This window comes from Crocodylus porosus, unplaced genomic scaffold, assembly GCF_001723895.1.
Source record: "Crocodylus porosus isolate Cpor-Errol unplaced genomic scaffold, CroPor_comp1, whole genome shotgun sequence".
Taxonomy (NCBI): domain Eukaryota; kingdom Metazoa; phylum Chordata; order Crocodylia; family Crocodylidae; genus Crocodylus; species Crocodylus porosus.
Window position 1 is genome coordinate 36,849,002 of NW_017728906.1, and position 15,316 is coordinate 36,864,317.

Genomic DNA, 15,316 nt, shown 5'->3' on the forward strand with positions numbered 1-15,316 from the left:
TAAGAAAAACAAAACAAAAAACCAAAAATAACCCTGGACTTGCCACTCCTGCAGCAGCCTTAGGGCTTTGAGGGGCTTGTGGAAGAACCTCAACAGCTTACTGGATTGTATTAAATAGGAGTGTTACAAATCAAGGGAAATGATGCTTCTGGTCTAGTCAGTACTGATGCAGCCTTATCTGAAGTACTTTGTCTGATTTCAGCCCCCCCAGACTTCAAGAAGGATGTGAACAGTTTGGAAAGAGTCCTATACAAAGTGACAAAGGTTTTAGAGGGCTGGAAAGCAAGATTTGTGAGGAAAGGCTGAAAGAACTAGGGTTATTTAGACTGCAGAAGAGAAGACTGAGGAGGGATTTTATAATAGTCTTCTGATACCAGAATGAGAGGATGGAGACAGGTTTTTCTCTGTGACCATAGGGGCAGAACTAGGGGCAATGGCATCAAGTTGAGAAGATTTAGGTTGGCAATTAAAAGGAACTTTCTGATTATGAGGATGGTCAAGCATTGAAATAGATTACTTAGGTAAACTGTGGAATCTCCATCCTTGGAAGTTTTCAAAAGCAGGTTAGACAGTCATTTAATTGGACTGGATTAAATTGGGGTGATCTTGCCTTTAACTGGGGAGCTGGATTAGTTGACCACATGCAGTCTCTTCTGGCCCTACTTTCCTATGATTATAAGGTTACACAGCAAATGTCAGAGGGGCAGCACTCAGCATGAACTCAACAAAAATAGGTCATGTGTCAACTTTTGGACAGCTGTTACTCCTTGTCCAAGCTGCATTCATTTATTTCTTTTCTCTCTCTAAACCACTTATTAGTGAATTCATGCTTTTTGCATTTCATCTTAATTCCTGCTGAAATTTGTTTTGCTACATCTTTCTGCGTTGATGTTTCCCATATTCATAAACCTATGAATGTACAATGTATACATGCTTGAGAAGTGCTGTATTTGTTTGTTTAGAAAGAATTAACATGAATAGATGAAAAGAAGTCTAACCTTTGAACAGGTTGTTTTCAGATTTGTTCACTAGCTACATGTTCAAAACTAAATAAGTTACATGTTTAAAAACATTTAGAAAATATTGTTCAAACATAATATTAGGACACAAAAGTATCTGTTGGGGAAGGCTTTAACAAACACAGAGTACAAAGAATACTGTGGCCTATTGCACCTAATACTAATTATGAATTGCATCCTTTAGTATAACCAGGTTACTAAATTTGCCATTCTAGAAGTAATTTTAAAAGGAGGTACAAAAACGCTTGTTTGTTTTTCATTATAGGCTGGTAGCGATGGGGAGAGCATTGGAAATTGCCCATTTTCTCAGCGTCTCTTTATGATTCTGTGGCTAAAAGGTGTTATATTTAATGTTACAACAGTAGACTTGAAAAGGTAAGATTATAATACAGCATATAGTCTCATTTTGGTTTTCTATATCCTCTCATCTCTTATTTTCAGTTGTAACAGGGGGCTTTCTTGGGGCCGGTCTGTCATTGGCCTGCCCACCTGTTTCTGGGCCAGCTGCCCACCTCCTTTCCTGCCATGGCTTGATGATACATAATGATGGTATTAATTAGGCAGAAAACTGCCCATTCTTGCCCTGATGCCAGGGGGAGCCATCTGCAGCTCTGTTCCTCCCCTACACCACAGCCCACGCCTTGCAGATGGCATCCAGATGACCCAATGCTCTGGGCCTACAGCCAGACCAAGCTCAGGCCTTGTTGTCAGGCCTTACACACACACACATTCACACTGCACCCTCTCACAGGATCTCTTTCATGCATTGACAACTTATACCACCTTGCTCCCTTCTGGAGCAGGCCCCTTCAGCCATAGGCTTTATCTAGCTCATACCGTGGATGGCAGATGTACCATATTTTGGGTCTTTCTCATGACTGTCACCAGAGTAGTGGTCAGCCAATTACCTGACTGCATCCAAGATTGCCCTGGCCCCTTCTGGGGCAACTCTCCACACACAGATAGCCCCCAGCCCTCTGGTTTTCCCCCCAGTGGGGCTTCTCATCTCTGCCCCCTCACCAGGGCCACAGGGCTTCCCTCCCTAGTGGGGGCTAAGGTGGCCATAGCCGTGCCTGGCGCCCTTGTACCCACAGCTTTGTGGGGGCTAGGGGTTAAGGTGCCTCAACCCGCCTTCCACCATGGTGGTAACTGGCCTGGTATTTCCTGGGGGCTCCTGTGCCACCAGGAGCTCCACCAGGCCACCCATCCCCAGCAGGGTGCAGTTTTAGGTTATGCCAGGGACTAAGAGCCTCCAAACCATCCCTTAAGCTCCTGCCCTTACCTCCAGGATGTTGCATACAGCCTTGCAGCCAAGCAATGTTTCTGCCTGGCCTGCCAGCAGCAAACTGCCCTGTTTATATGGGCGGCCAGAGATCTAAAATAGCGGCCGCAATCAAGCACCTGCTGGCTGCTTGGCTCAGCCCTTAAAATGGCAGGCACAAGCAGTGCCCTGGCGTATCAGTCTAGCATTTTCAATGCAATTTTAATGAATGTATCTCACAGTAAGGTTGAAACTCATTGACAAATATACTGCTACTTCCTATTTTTATGGCACCTCGTGGTGTAGATTCTGCTTTTGTCTATGTGCGTGTAAATCAGGAATGACTGTAGTAGAGCCAGCATGGTACACCATAGAGATAACTGAGTGGAATGTATAGACCAAGATGTTTAAAATATGGTAGAAATATTAAACTAATTCATGCTCGCACCACTATTGTTTATAAAGCAATCGCCCTAGCACTTGCACCACAATTTAAAATTGGAAAGAAGGAATTTGTTAAGAATAAGTTTAAGCCATGAAACTGGAATAGAGAACCACCATTAAGAGCAGTTATTTAAAGTATAGTTCATATTGTTACTAACAGAGCTTATTTGCATGTTTTAGAAAGCCTGCAGATTTACAGAACTTAGCACCAGGAACAAACCCTCCCTTTATGACTTTTGATGGTGAAGTGAAAACTGATGTCAATAAAATTGAGGAGTTCTTAGAAGAAAAGTTAGCACCGCCACGGTATTGTACTGTTAAATTAATGTGTGCTCATGCGTTTGCGGGCCTTTATGCTACTTTCCAAGAAGTTTGTCGATTTCAGTGGAAGCAGGATCAGGTCCATGATTATTTTCATGCCTTAGAAATAAAATCTTAAATACTAGGTTGAGGTTGGGGTCCAGTTGAACTCAGAGGTGTGCTCTTGACCAGGGGTTCCCACTCTGTGGTACACATACCCTTGGGGAGGTACACAAGACATCTCTGGGGCATATACAGGAGAAACTGTGTAGTGGTGGATTTAATTTTCACTTTAAGAATCATCGGCATTTAAGAGGTTAAAATATAAGCTGCATGCTGGTAGGGGTACATGGGCAGCTGGTAAATCTGGAAGGGGTATGCAATAAGAAAAAGTTTGGGAACCTGTACTCTGAACTTCCCTGGAAGCAGAATCGTGTCCTAGCACTGCATAGTGAGCCTGTTCCTCTGAGAGTCTTAATACTTCTACAAGATGTTTCTTGCATACAAAAGTAACAGTGTGTGGAATTACAGGAACACACACAAAGTATTGTAGTTCCTGTATAAAATTTTTCGTGTTCCAAAGAAGTGTTTCCCTTCTTATATACTCTGGGACAGGTCCTCAGCTAGTGTGAAAGGGAAAAGATCTATTAAATGCAATGGAGCTCTGAAGGTTAACACCAGCTGAGAATGCTGTTCTCTGAATCTGCTGCTAGTTAAGAGAGTGGGATGTCAGATATTATTAGACTGTATTGCCCAGTATGTGGAAATTTACATTACGTACTGGTCCATTTAATGATGAGTATTCTTTTTAAAAAAGAATCTAAAAACAGCACACTCTGCGGAATTTTATTAATAAGATATGGTATCTTTGGGTTGAGTTTATATCTACTGAAGTCAATAAATGAGAGATTCCTGGTTAAGGCATTGGGATCAGGCCTATATAACTGTGCTCAATTGACTATATCCATAATTTTTTTATTATGCCATGACATTATTACTCAAGGGGTAAACTTTACACAGATTCAGTGGGTCCAATAAAGAGGGGGCTACACACCATTAGGTACCTGATACTGTATTTCTCTTTGTTTACTGACAGTTTGAGATTTTCCTCTTTCCCCCAAGTTCTAATATGTTTATTGTTGATGGGTGATTAAGAAAAACCACATCAGTAATAAAAGTTAGTGGCAGTACAAAACAAGTATTACAAAAGTGATTTTCAAGTTAGGTGCTGTTTCCTATTAAATGTATAGTTAGTCATACAGATATTCAGATAAAGTACATTGAAACTGAATGTGGAAAAACCAACTGGTAGTTGTTTAATATTCTCATATTTTTAATTCCTCAGGTACCCCAAGCTTGCACCAAAGCACCCTGAATCTAATTCTGCAGGAAATGATGTGTTTGCCAAATTTTCTGCATTCGTAAAGAACCCAAGGAAAGATGCTAATGAAAGTACATACTTACAATCCTTCCATCATTTTTGGTGATTACTACAAAACAGCCCAAACAAAAACAGCACAACAACAAAAAACAAACCAAAGCTATGACTGTAATGTTAAGTGGTGGTTTTGCATTTTGTCCCAAGGGCTCAATTTAAATTAAACACATATCTGTGGGTTTCTGGGACATACTTGTTGCAGACTCCAATTCTAGAAATTAACTTAGTCAAGAGAAAATATAGCACCTGCATACTATGGTAAAAAAATTGCAATGATTATTTACTTGCCTTGGCCAGCTAACTCTTCTAGAACCCCACTTGCAGGGTTTTGCCTGACCAGTATTAAAGACACAAATCCATAAACATTTTATTATGTGAAAGGGGTACTCCCACTGATTATAGTGCTACTACTCACATACACATGCATTTTCAGAAGCAGGCCTCAACATGGAATACAAAGAGCAAGTGCTCATCTTTTACAATTTTACAGAGCCTATACACATGCAGCAAGGCTGCTCTGATACACTGCAATTACAGCACATCAGAACAGACTTGATTCAAGCTGGAGTGTGGTAATAACTGTGCTCCAGCAGACTTCAGTATCACATACATCAGCATCCCCACATTGAAAAATGGTAGTGAAGGAACTTAAAATAATGTACATTGAGTGAACTTTAGTTAATGTGCACCTGCTGGATTTCCAGCACATTAGAGTAGGCTTCCTGTACATGTATAGGAGCCCTAAGTGTTGTAAATCTAAGATCTTTCAAGAAATTGTTGGAAGGAATTGGATTTCTCCCAAAATGTGGGAGTAGCTTGATTACATAATTAAGACTTATTCTAAGACTGCAATTCTGGTATGTATTTCTACAACATGCATAAAAAATTCCTAATCTACCTCCATGTTTGGATATGACAGAAATTCATCTCCTTGTGAACCAATTAAAATTCACTGCCTGTAAAGTCATCTTCCTAGTTTGCTTCAGCTTTATGAAGACTAAAGTGAAATAGGAAGCCAAGTAAGGCTTGGAATTCAACTCTCTGTTTGTAAGGATGTTGTGCCACATCCTTAATTCACCATTTCTCTTCCTTTTCCTCAACTGCAAGCACCTACTCTGGACACTTTTAAGAACATCTGGATGCTTATCTTGCTGGGATCCTTTGACCCTAGCTGACTTCCTGCCTTTGGGTAGAAGGTGGGACCCGATAATCTTATGAGATCCCTTCCAGCCCTAATGTCTATGAAATCAACAGATAACTCTGTATAAACAAGGTTTCAATAGTCTGGTCCTCCCTAAGCACCACTCTTCTCGTGTCATTCTATTTAGAGCTAGTGCACAGCCCTCCACCCATCATCCAGAACGTACAAAACCTGAAGAGCCCCTAATGTTATTGCCAATATTCAGGAGCTTCCTGGATTTTCTGTTAGGGGAGTAGGGTGGATGCAAATTGAATATCCTCTTAGTAAATAAGCAAGATTGCAAAAGATGATTACAAAGCCTTAGTTTCTCCTCAGCACAGAAGAAACAGGTCTTAGTCAGTTTCTCCAGGGTGCTTGGTACCCAAGGAGGTGTTTCTGTGTTTATTCTCAGGGACATGGTCATAACTGGTCACTAAACACATAAGAAAGCTGTCCTTACAGAAAACAGATCTTCTTCCATAAAGCCCTACAGCCATGGCTACACTTAAAATTTGCTAGTATAATTGTTTGTTTAAAGATGGTATTTTTGCTATATTGGCAGAAATCAGAATATACATAAATAAAAGAAACAGGATGAGGGAAGGGGTTGTTGGTATAGCCTGGGTCAATTTTGGAGTTGGATTAGGTATAGTATCAAAATCTATCCTATTGTCTACAGTATGCAGATTTCCCACTATAGCTACACTGCTAGATCTTGAATAGTATGTTTTATCTAGCAAGAAAGGCTAGTGTACAATTGGCAGCAGAAACATTTAAACCTTATTTGGATAGTTTGAGAGAATGAAGTAAATAGAAATCCAACAGCTTAGAGGAAAATTGAAGATACAACTCACCTACTATCTAACCAAAGCCAGATGGACACAACTTGTGGCCATTTTATGAAATGTAGTCTTTAGGGAAGGGTTTGAAATAGAAGATAATAACATTTTTATGAGAAAACCTGACATAAGGGCTGATGTAGGAGGACCTCAGTGTGAGCGGCACCAGTATTTGAAAATCTTTCATCTCTTGGGTTTTTGTTTGTCTAGTTTTAGAATGATTCCAGCTCAGTTTCCTATAATTTTTTTTCCCTCTGAACCTAGATTTGGAAAAATCCTTGCTTAAGGCTTTAAAGAAGCTGGATAACTATTTAAATACTCCGTTGCCTGATGAAATTGATGCCTATAGCAGTGACGACGTTACTGTTTCTAGTAGGAAATTCCTGGATGGAGATGAGCTCACCTTAGCAGACTGCAACCTCTTACCAAAGCTCCATATCATTAAGGTTTGGCATATCTTTTCTATGAGGTGCATCACTGTTGTTATTATTTCACAGTGGCATGTAAACAATGACAGAAAAATGCCATATTTTTATAATATTATATATAGCCTATAGTATATAGACCCATGACTGCTACCTAAATCTAGCAACAGTATAGTTTGAAAACTCATCTTCAACTTACCACAGTCCATTTCATTGTGACGGTTAGGAGACTTAAGTTGAAGATTATGTCAGTAACACATCTAGTTACTTATATGGGCCATTGCAAAAGTCTCTGAGCATTTCAGATATACAATTTGTGCAGGTTGTCAGCATAGGACACAAACTAGGTTCACCTATAGATCAGTCCAAATCCACAGTGCACAGATTAGTCACAAGTGAAATCTGTAAAATGACAGGTGTTTCTCATACAGCCATACACATAATGGCAGTTTGGGGGCTTAAATGCATTCCTACATTGCTCTCTTATTTGAGCTGGAGACTACTGCAACCAAATGCTATAATGAAGCTCATTTTACATGCTGTTTTCTTTCTACCCCCCAGTCCCTTCTCATCATTTCCTCCTAAATCTGCAGCTGGAATTTTGAATTTCCCAGGTTTTAGTACACTCTATAGGCACTGGACTACCTCTCTTCTGAAATGCCTTAGGATCACAGCAAGGTTAGGGTTGTGGAAGCTGTGCTTTCACATCACCAGACAAGTCTTTGGTGAGAGGAAGATGCAAGTGAATCAAGTGGGTAAATCAGTGGACTAATGCACTTTTGAAGCCTTTGCCTTATGGATTTCTTCTAGATAAGGGAAAATAATTTATAAAATTTAAATTTCCTGAAGTTAAGAAAGAATTGTCACAAATTGTGGACCTTGGAAAAATAAGCTGTTTCTATTACAGTGTTGACCAGACACTCATTGGACATTTCTGTGCAGTTAGAACAGGCTTTTCAAATCTAGTTCTGGAATTTGGGGGGGCAGTTAGAGATTAGTAGGAACTGGGGGGCAAGTTTCTTAGACAGCTATGAAAAACATCGGCCACTGGTCCTACAAAACCTTTCCATGTGGAGCCCACATTTTGAGTTGATGTGACAGGGTCTTTCCAAGGTGCGGGCTACACAAACATTTTGTTAGTTCAGAGTGTTTATTTAAAAAAAACCCCTGAAAAGATACAATCACATGCCTGACTGCCCTGGGCATGCTCATAAAAATCTTCCTACAAGTGCATAGGTACAGCTTATTCTAAGGAAGCTGGTTCAAGCTGAACTTCCGAGAACTATTTTTCTGGTGTAAGCTGCATCTTGACAGAGTGTGTGTGTGTGGGAGGTGGAGGGAGAAAGGTCAGTGGGGTATGGAACTTATGGAATAGCCATGGCAAACTCTAATGAATCGACCTCCCCTCCTATCTGTTACTTTCTTCCTGTAGATTGCCTTTTTCCATTTTTATGTTTTAGCAATCAATTTGGGATGCTTTACTGGAAGAGACTCTATTGATTACATGCATTATGTTTTGCATCATGTCTCTAGCAGTCTAATCTTTCTTTTTCCCCTCCTTTTAAGGTTGTGGCAAAAAAATACAGAAATTTTGAGTTTCCACCTGAAATGACAGGGGTCTGGAGATATTTGAACAATGCATTTGCTAGAGATGAATTCACAAATACTTGTCCTGCAGATCAAGAAATTGAGTTTGCCTACTTGAATGTTGCAAAAAGAATGAAGTAGTGGAAGAAAAGACCCCTCTGCTTTTCATTTCTTCCAAGATTTGGATGGGAATGGACCAAGATAAAGAAAAAAAGAATTGTGTAACATAACTTCAAGCTCTGTCACTGGTCAGTCCTTCTTTCATGAAAACTGTATGGCATTATCTGGTCACTTAAGTGTGTGCCAGTTTGTGAGTATGTACATGATATAAGCACACATGCTTATGTGCCTGTGGTCTTATCTATGTATATACAAGTTGGCACACAATTAGATTAATAGATATTAGGGTCGGAAGGGAACTCAGTAGGTCATCAAGTCCGACCCCCTGCCCTGGGCAGGAGAGAGCACTGGGGTCAGACTACTGATAATGCTGATAAGTGAACTGATAATGCTATAACATTGTTATGGCATACATGTGTATGTGTTATGCTTGCTGTATTAAAGACCTTGGATTCAAATCCACACTTTTATTAAAATTAAAGTATTGGTCCAGGTCACATAATTACTGCAATTTTTCAGGCTGGTGATATGCTAAAATACTAAGAGTGTAACCTGTTTGTCATGTACAAACTGTCACTATTGCTGCCTCTGATTTCTGTTTTATTTCAGAGCTGTTGCCAAACTTGGTATTTGTCTTTGTCTGTATCATCTGTAGCCTCCATAAATCTTGCAAAGCCATAGGTCAGCTCTTGGCTGCACAGCAGACTGGTTTATCAAGGAAAAAGGTTACCTTCTATGTGGAACTAACTCTGTCTTCTAAAACATCCACTTCTCTGTTCCAGAGACCTGTATATAAGGTCAGTGGAGGTTTTCCAGGAAGGGGAGAGCATAGGTGGTTACTATGCAGTAACATTTGGTATTACTTGTTATTTAAAGAGGGAGAGCTTCTGGCCGCATTATTAGGAGGAGAAGTAGGGAACTGGGGTCTCACTTCTTTTGGTCCTTTGATTCTTGTTTAGTTTTGAAAAACAATATGGAAGGAAGGGCCTAAGAAAGAAGCAGACCACTTCCTTCATCCTAGCTGAACTCCAGGACATGTAAAATGGCCAGTACCGATGAAAATATACTCTCTTGGCCCTAGAAGAGTTGGTCATTAGAAATCCATGGACTCTGAACTGGCTACAGCCACAGTGGCTGCTCTCTTGGTAGGGAACATCAGAGATCATATATAACCTACAGCCCATACAGTTGCTTACAGTGGGAGATGAAACTGGTTTTAGCCTTATGATCACCAAAGTCTCTCTCTCTGGTGCTTTTGCACATTTTTTTATAGGATTTGAGTGCCTCTTAAAGCAATATATTAGTGCATGCTAGGTTGCCATCAAGTAAAATGAAGATAATAGGAGGTGTCCAGAAGAGATTTCAATTTGAGAGAGTGCCAACCTTGCTTGTATCAAACATTCTACTTTTACAAGTTTTACCTATGATGGCATCTTTCCAGTTTTCAGGTGAATGCTTCATGTACCCGGTTTAATCCCAAACATGCGCAGTTCTGATGTACATCTTATGTCATGTCACTGTCTTTTTTCAATGGTGTTAAAATACTTAAATTGTAAATTTGTCATCTTTAGCAAAAACACTTAACCGGTTTTGTAATACCATACTTAATTTCTGGGGATTGATAGCTGAGCGGTCATGCAACAAATGTTACTAGCTTCTGCACTGTATTTTCAAAAAAGAAAAAGAAAAGAAAAAGTATATATAAAACCAAAAAACCTATATACTCTTTTTATATGCCTTACAAATTTGACTAGAAAATACACAAATTCATAAGTAAATTGAATGATGGCTTGTGCTTATTTCAGTGCTTGTCCCCCAGTTATGTGCATCTGATTGTAGTCTAGATTTTGAGAAACAGAGGGTGCATATGAGATGTTTGCTGCCGAGTACACTTATTAGCTTTGCAGTGTCTCACATTTACACATGCGGCCCTGTTAGGCCACTTGAAACCAATAAAATCTGATGCAGCTGGCTGGGGTATGAGGGTGCTTCAGTACAAGGGCTGCCTGCCAGGTAGCCCCACAATAAAGAACCCTCTGCAGCCCCTCCGCAGCACATTGAGCCAGGTTGGAGTAGCCCAAGGCTGGCAGGTTGACCCACCCTGGGTCCCCTACCAGCTGGGGCTGCTCTGACCCTTAAAACCCTCTAAGAACCAACTAGATGGGATGATCTAGTTGGGGATGGTCCTGCTCGAAGCAAAGGGTTGCACTAGATTACTTCTTGAGCTTCCTTCCAACTCTAATTTTCTGTGATTCTATGACCCAGCTCCACATGCCGTGGTCCTGGGCACTTGTAAATACGGCACCCAGGAGCAATACATTCCAATGAAACATGTGCCAGAGTTTATTGCTGCATGCTAATAGCATGTGCAGACGCACAAAGTGTTAGCAAAGCTGATCTGTTTTTAAAGAACTGGGAAAAGAGGGCTGAATGCCCTGATCCTACTGTCAGATCCACACAGGTGCAAAGATCAGTGCTCACAGGCTCCATGGGAGAAGGGCTACGGGAGAGGCTGCAGCTACCCCAAGGTTTGCTGTACACCTCCTGCCCCTATAGCCCTCCTCTGTCTGCCCCAGCCCCCTTGCTGGGAGCTGCCTGGCACAGCCCCACTCCATGCGCAGATCTGGGGGCACATGCCCTTCCAGGGTGTGTAGTGGTGGTGCTGGGAGGAGAAGGCCGAATGGGGTGGGGGAAAAGCTTGCGTGCAGCATCCACTGCTACCACTGCCACCAGCTATTGGTGGAAGGTGGCAGCCTAGTGGTCAATCAGGACAGTGAGCTGAGGCGGGGTTCAGGGAGGGGACCTAAGCAGATCATCAAGTCCAACCCCCTGCCCTGAGCAGGAAAGGAAGACCCCCAGGGTAGAAGCGAGCACCACTTCCCTTGGAAGTTGGATCCAGCTCCTAGCTGCCCTGATCCAATAATAAAGGATTAGTTTAGACCAGCGATTCTAAGCCAGGGTACCCAGGTACCCTGGGGTACCTTGAGATCAGTTTAAGAGTTCCACAGGGAACAGTGCAATATTAGTACTGCTAAGTTTACCCATATCTACACATGATCCAAGAGACAAACGCAGTGATCCATAGTGTTAAAGGGTTCAGGGGGGTACAGGGTGCCTCTCTAAGGTTAGCACCATTAGGCATGCAAACATGATTCACACAAAGCTAGAGATTTCAGATAGGAATTCCAGTGAATAGAAATTCATAGTGTCAAAACCATCCTGCCCTTTTGTGATTCTTCACAACAGAAAATTTGTTCTGCTGTCCTTTTGTGGTCAAAAAGTAAGCTGTGCCTCAAGTCTAACAAGGTTGAGAAGCACTGGCTTAGACAAATACCAAAGAAAGGAACCAAAACTGCCTCTCACCTCCACTCCAGTGCCTTCACTGAACTCTGTCTTCTCACAGCCTACCATAATTTGTTACAAATGAAAACTGCCACACCTAGGAGAGAGAATAAAATCTCCACAGCACACTGCAGCCTGTTAACCTGCACCTAGACAGTCCCATAGGCTAGGCTCCACATTCCTCATTACAGCTGCTTTTATTCAGCTGAGTTGGTGTTAGTGTTTTTTAAAACATTTTCTTTAAGTGATTAGGGCCAATCCCAGTCTGATCAGCCACAGGAGGATGAAGAGGAATATGTAAAGGTCCAAGACGAAAGAGGCAGGTACTCACTAGTTGCCTTTATAGGCTGCTCTTGGGAGCCTTGCTAATGTTATAACAATCCTTTGAAAAATAAAAGCAAAGAGAGAAACCCTATGTTTGCTGTTTCTTGCTATTTTATTTCATTTTTGGAGAAGTATTTGTTGAGAGGGGCCAGCTATCATTGATACCAGAAAAAACAGGTCCAGAGTTTTTGCCTCTGTCAGCCCATGCCTTGCTTATTACTACTATAAATCATGTGTATCATCACTTTGCCACCAGACCATTGTATTAATTATGCATAAACATACCAGGAGGGACAGTTCCTACTCCAAACATTTACAATCCAAGATGCTAGTAGTGCAAAATACAATGCCTGGGTGTACTTCCGCACCAGCTGAATTGAAGCATCAGGGCCTAAATAGAAAACGAAGTGAAAGAGAAGCAAAGTGACACACAACAGGTCAATGGCAGAATTACCCAAGCCTGGTGTGTTAGACTCTGATGTTTATACAGTGACACCGGACACCTCATTAGCACATAATGATATGTTACAAAGTATCTGTGTTCCCCAACCGATGCGTTCTTTAATGTTACACTAGCTTTCTACATCCTGTATTCCTAGCACAGATCAGCCAAATGGATTCAGGTACAATCATTTTAACAGCTCAGACTCTCAACTTTTGGCTTTTGCACATGCCTAAGTGCCTGGTCTTCCTGCCCTTACTTTTGTGAATAGTTCCTTACTTGCTCTTACTTGTGTGAATAGTTCCTTACTGGCTCTTGTGTGAATAGTCCCATTGATGTCTTCAGAGGACTACAATGGGCCTATTCACATAGCAGCAACAGGGTGTGGCTCATGCTTGCTAGAACCACATCAAAACTATCATCTTAATATATTCTACTTCATGATTTACAGTGAAATTGTAGGAAAAACTTGCTGATCCTCACCAGCTGGCTGCTTTGTGGAAGGAGCAAAGTACACATGATGAGATTCTGCCACTCTTATCAAGTTAGTGCCCGACTAGGGAAATCATTCACTGATGTCAGGTCACATGCATAAAACTAAAAGACTTGGCCATCAGAAATGGGACTTTTTTTTAGGTAGAATGGTGGTGTTCAAGCCAACATTGTGGTCTAAAACCCCCTCACTGTGACCACACAGTCCCCCAGAAGCCCAAGGTTATGCTCCTGGGCTTGCCCAGAACCACCCCAGTCTGAGCAGCTTGGCCAAGCCTCTGCTGATACAATAGGCATTACACATTGACAGGACCTGCCCCATCACTAAATGCCGTTATTAGCACTATCTTTTAAGACTGTGTAGCTGCGCACCTTTTCATATATGACCTGCGATAAGAGCACCCTCTCAGGTTGTAGGAACTGGAGGTCATTTCTCTCTTCAGCCTGAAGGACTTACACTCCAGGATCCCATAGCCCTGACTCAGAGGTGGGCAATTATTTGGGGCGGAGGGCCGCTTACTGAGTTTTGGCTAGCTGTCGAGGGCCACATGGATAGCTCCGCCCCTTGACAGGTGCCTCACCCCTTGGTTGCCATTTTGGGACTAGAAGTCCTGCCCCTTAGACCCTAAACTTTGCCACCAGAACTCCCTTCCCTTGCCCCTAGATATACTCCTTTCAGCAAGGGGTTTTGCCATCTCAAAACCAGAAGAATACCAAATTATATTCTAAAAAACAAATATCTTAAACATCCATTAATTTGATTTGAAAAATATTTTTGTCCTGGTTTACATGCATTTCTGTACTGTGCATAGATGTGGTTGTATATAATATCTTTAAATGTAGTCTTACTCTTGTACATCGTGGGGGGCTGTGGGTGTTGTGTGTGGGTGTGTCTGTGGTGGGTGTACGTGTGTCTGTGGTGGTGGATAGGTGTGGGGGCTGTGGGTGTGGGTGGGTATGGAGCTTGTGGGGGGAGGGTGGCTGGGGTGTGTGAGGAGGTGTGGGGATCTGCATGTATGGCATTGTGAAGGGAGTGTGGGTATATGTGTATGGTGGGGTATGCATGTGGGACTTGCCCTATGAACACAAACACACCGGGGTACCGGCACAGCCCTGTGCTCCCCGTCTGCCTATGCGGTAGGGAAATGGTTGGGGATGGGTTGGAGCTGGGCTCCTGCTCCTGCTGCTAGCTCCCCATGGGTCCTACTGCCCCTGGCTCCTGTTGTCTTCGACAGGCAGCCAGGAGCAGATAAATATTTTCTAAATTTTTTAGGGGTCCCGAGGGCCAGATAGAATGGCCTGATGGGCCAGATTCTGCCCACCCCTGCCCTGACTGGATGAACCCACAGTGCCTAACATAAAATTTGGGGATTACATATTTCCTTGAATGTGGCAGTTTGTTAATTAGATTTTTTTTTAAATGGATTTTCCTATGTAATATACAAGGGACCAAACTAAATCTTGGGATAACTTCACTAGAAATGAGTCGGGCCCTCTGCGACAAAGAGAGGTTTCTCACTGTTGGCTTTATCCCTTTAATATTTCTTTTCTCTACAATAAAAACTGTAGAGTCACATTGCCCACATTATTGTGAGAAAAACATATCTACTGAAAAAGTTCAAAACGAAAAATTAAAAATGTCAATAATGAAACAAAGGAAGAATGCTGTTGTGGTTGGTTTTGCTATTGAAAAATTGAAAATGTTTTCCCAAACCTTATATTTTACCAAAACAGTATTCTGATAATGTTTTGACCAGTAACAACAGTGAGCTTTGAACTGGTGGTAGGATATAGTTTAATATAAAATGATTCTTTTTTCATTCTCACAGCTATTGCAGGATTATCAGAACTGGAATCATATTTAAAGAGTGATGTTAAAGTACAGTGATACACTCTGGTTCCCTATTTCTTTCTAAATCAGTAGGGCTAGCTTTTTGCCTGGTATGCCATAAATTAAAGTTCTTTGCTCTCCCTATACCATTCTGATCCCCTTCTCCAGCCTGATCTGCTGCTCTTTTTTCTGCTCCCTGTCCCGCTTGTGGCAGGCATCCCACACACAGGTTGGCCACCTCTGTTCTAAACCCTCCCTTACAAAAGCAGTGA

At 41.8% G+C, this 15,316-nt stretch overlaps 1 protein-coding gene across 2 annotated transcripts in view; it reads left to right on the forward strand.

The window, feature by feature from the left end:
* The window catches only part of CLIC6 (chloride intracellular channel 6), a 51,641-nt gene extending 41,397 nt beyond the window's left edge, over window positions 1–10,244 (forward strand). For both annotated transcript variants that reach the window (XM_019528896.1, XM_019528897.1), the window contains exons 2-6: window positions 1,285–1,394; window positions 2,905–3,030; window positions 4,370–4,476; window positions 6,746–6,927; window positions 8,473–10,244. In XM_019528896.1, coding sequence (XP_019384441.1) covers window positions 1,285–1,394; window positions 2,905–3,030; window positions 4,370–4,476; window positions 6,746–6,927; window positions 8,473–8,634 — 687 coding nt within the window. In that variant the 3' untranslated portion in view covers window positions 8,635–10,244. The remainder of the gene's footprint in view (window positions 1–1,284; window positions 1,395–2,904; window positions 3,031–4,369; window positions 4,477–6,745; window positions 6,928–8,472) is intronic.
* Window positions 10,245–15,316: the final 5,072 nt, after the last annotated feature.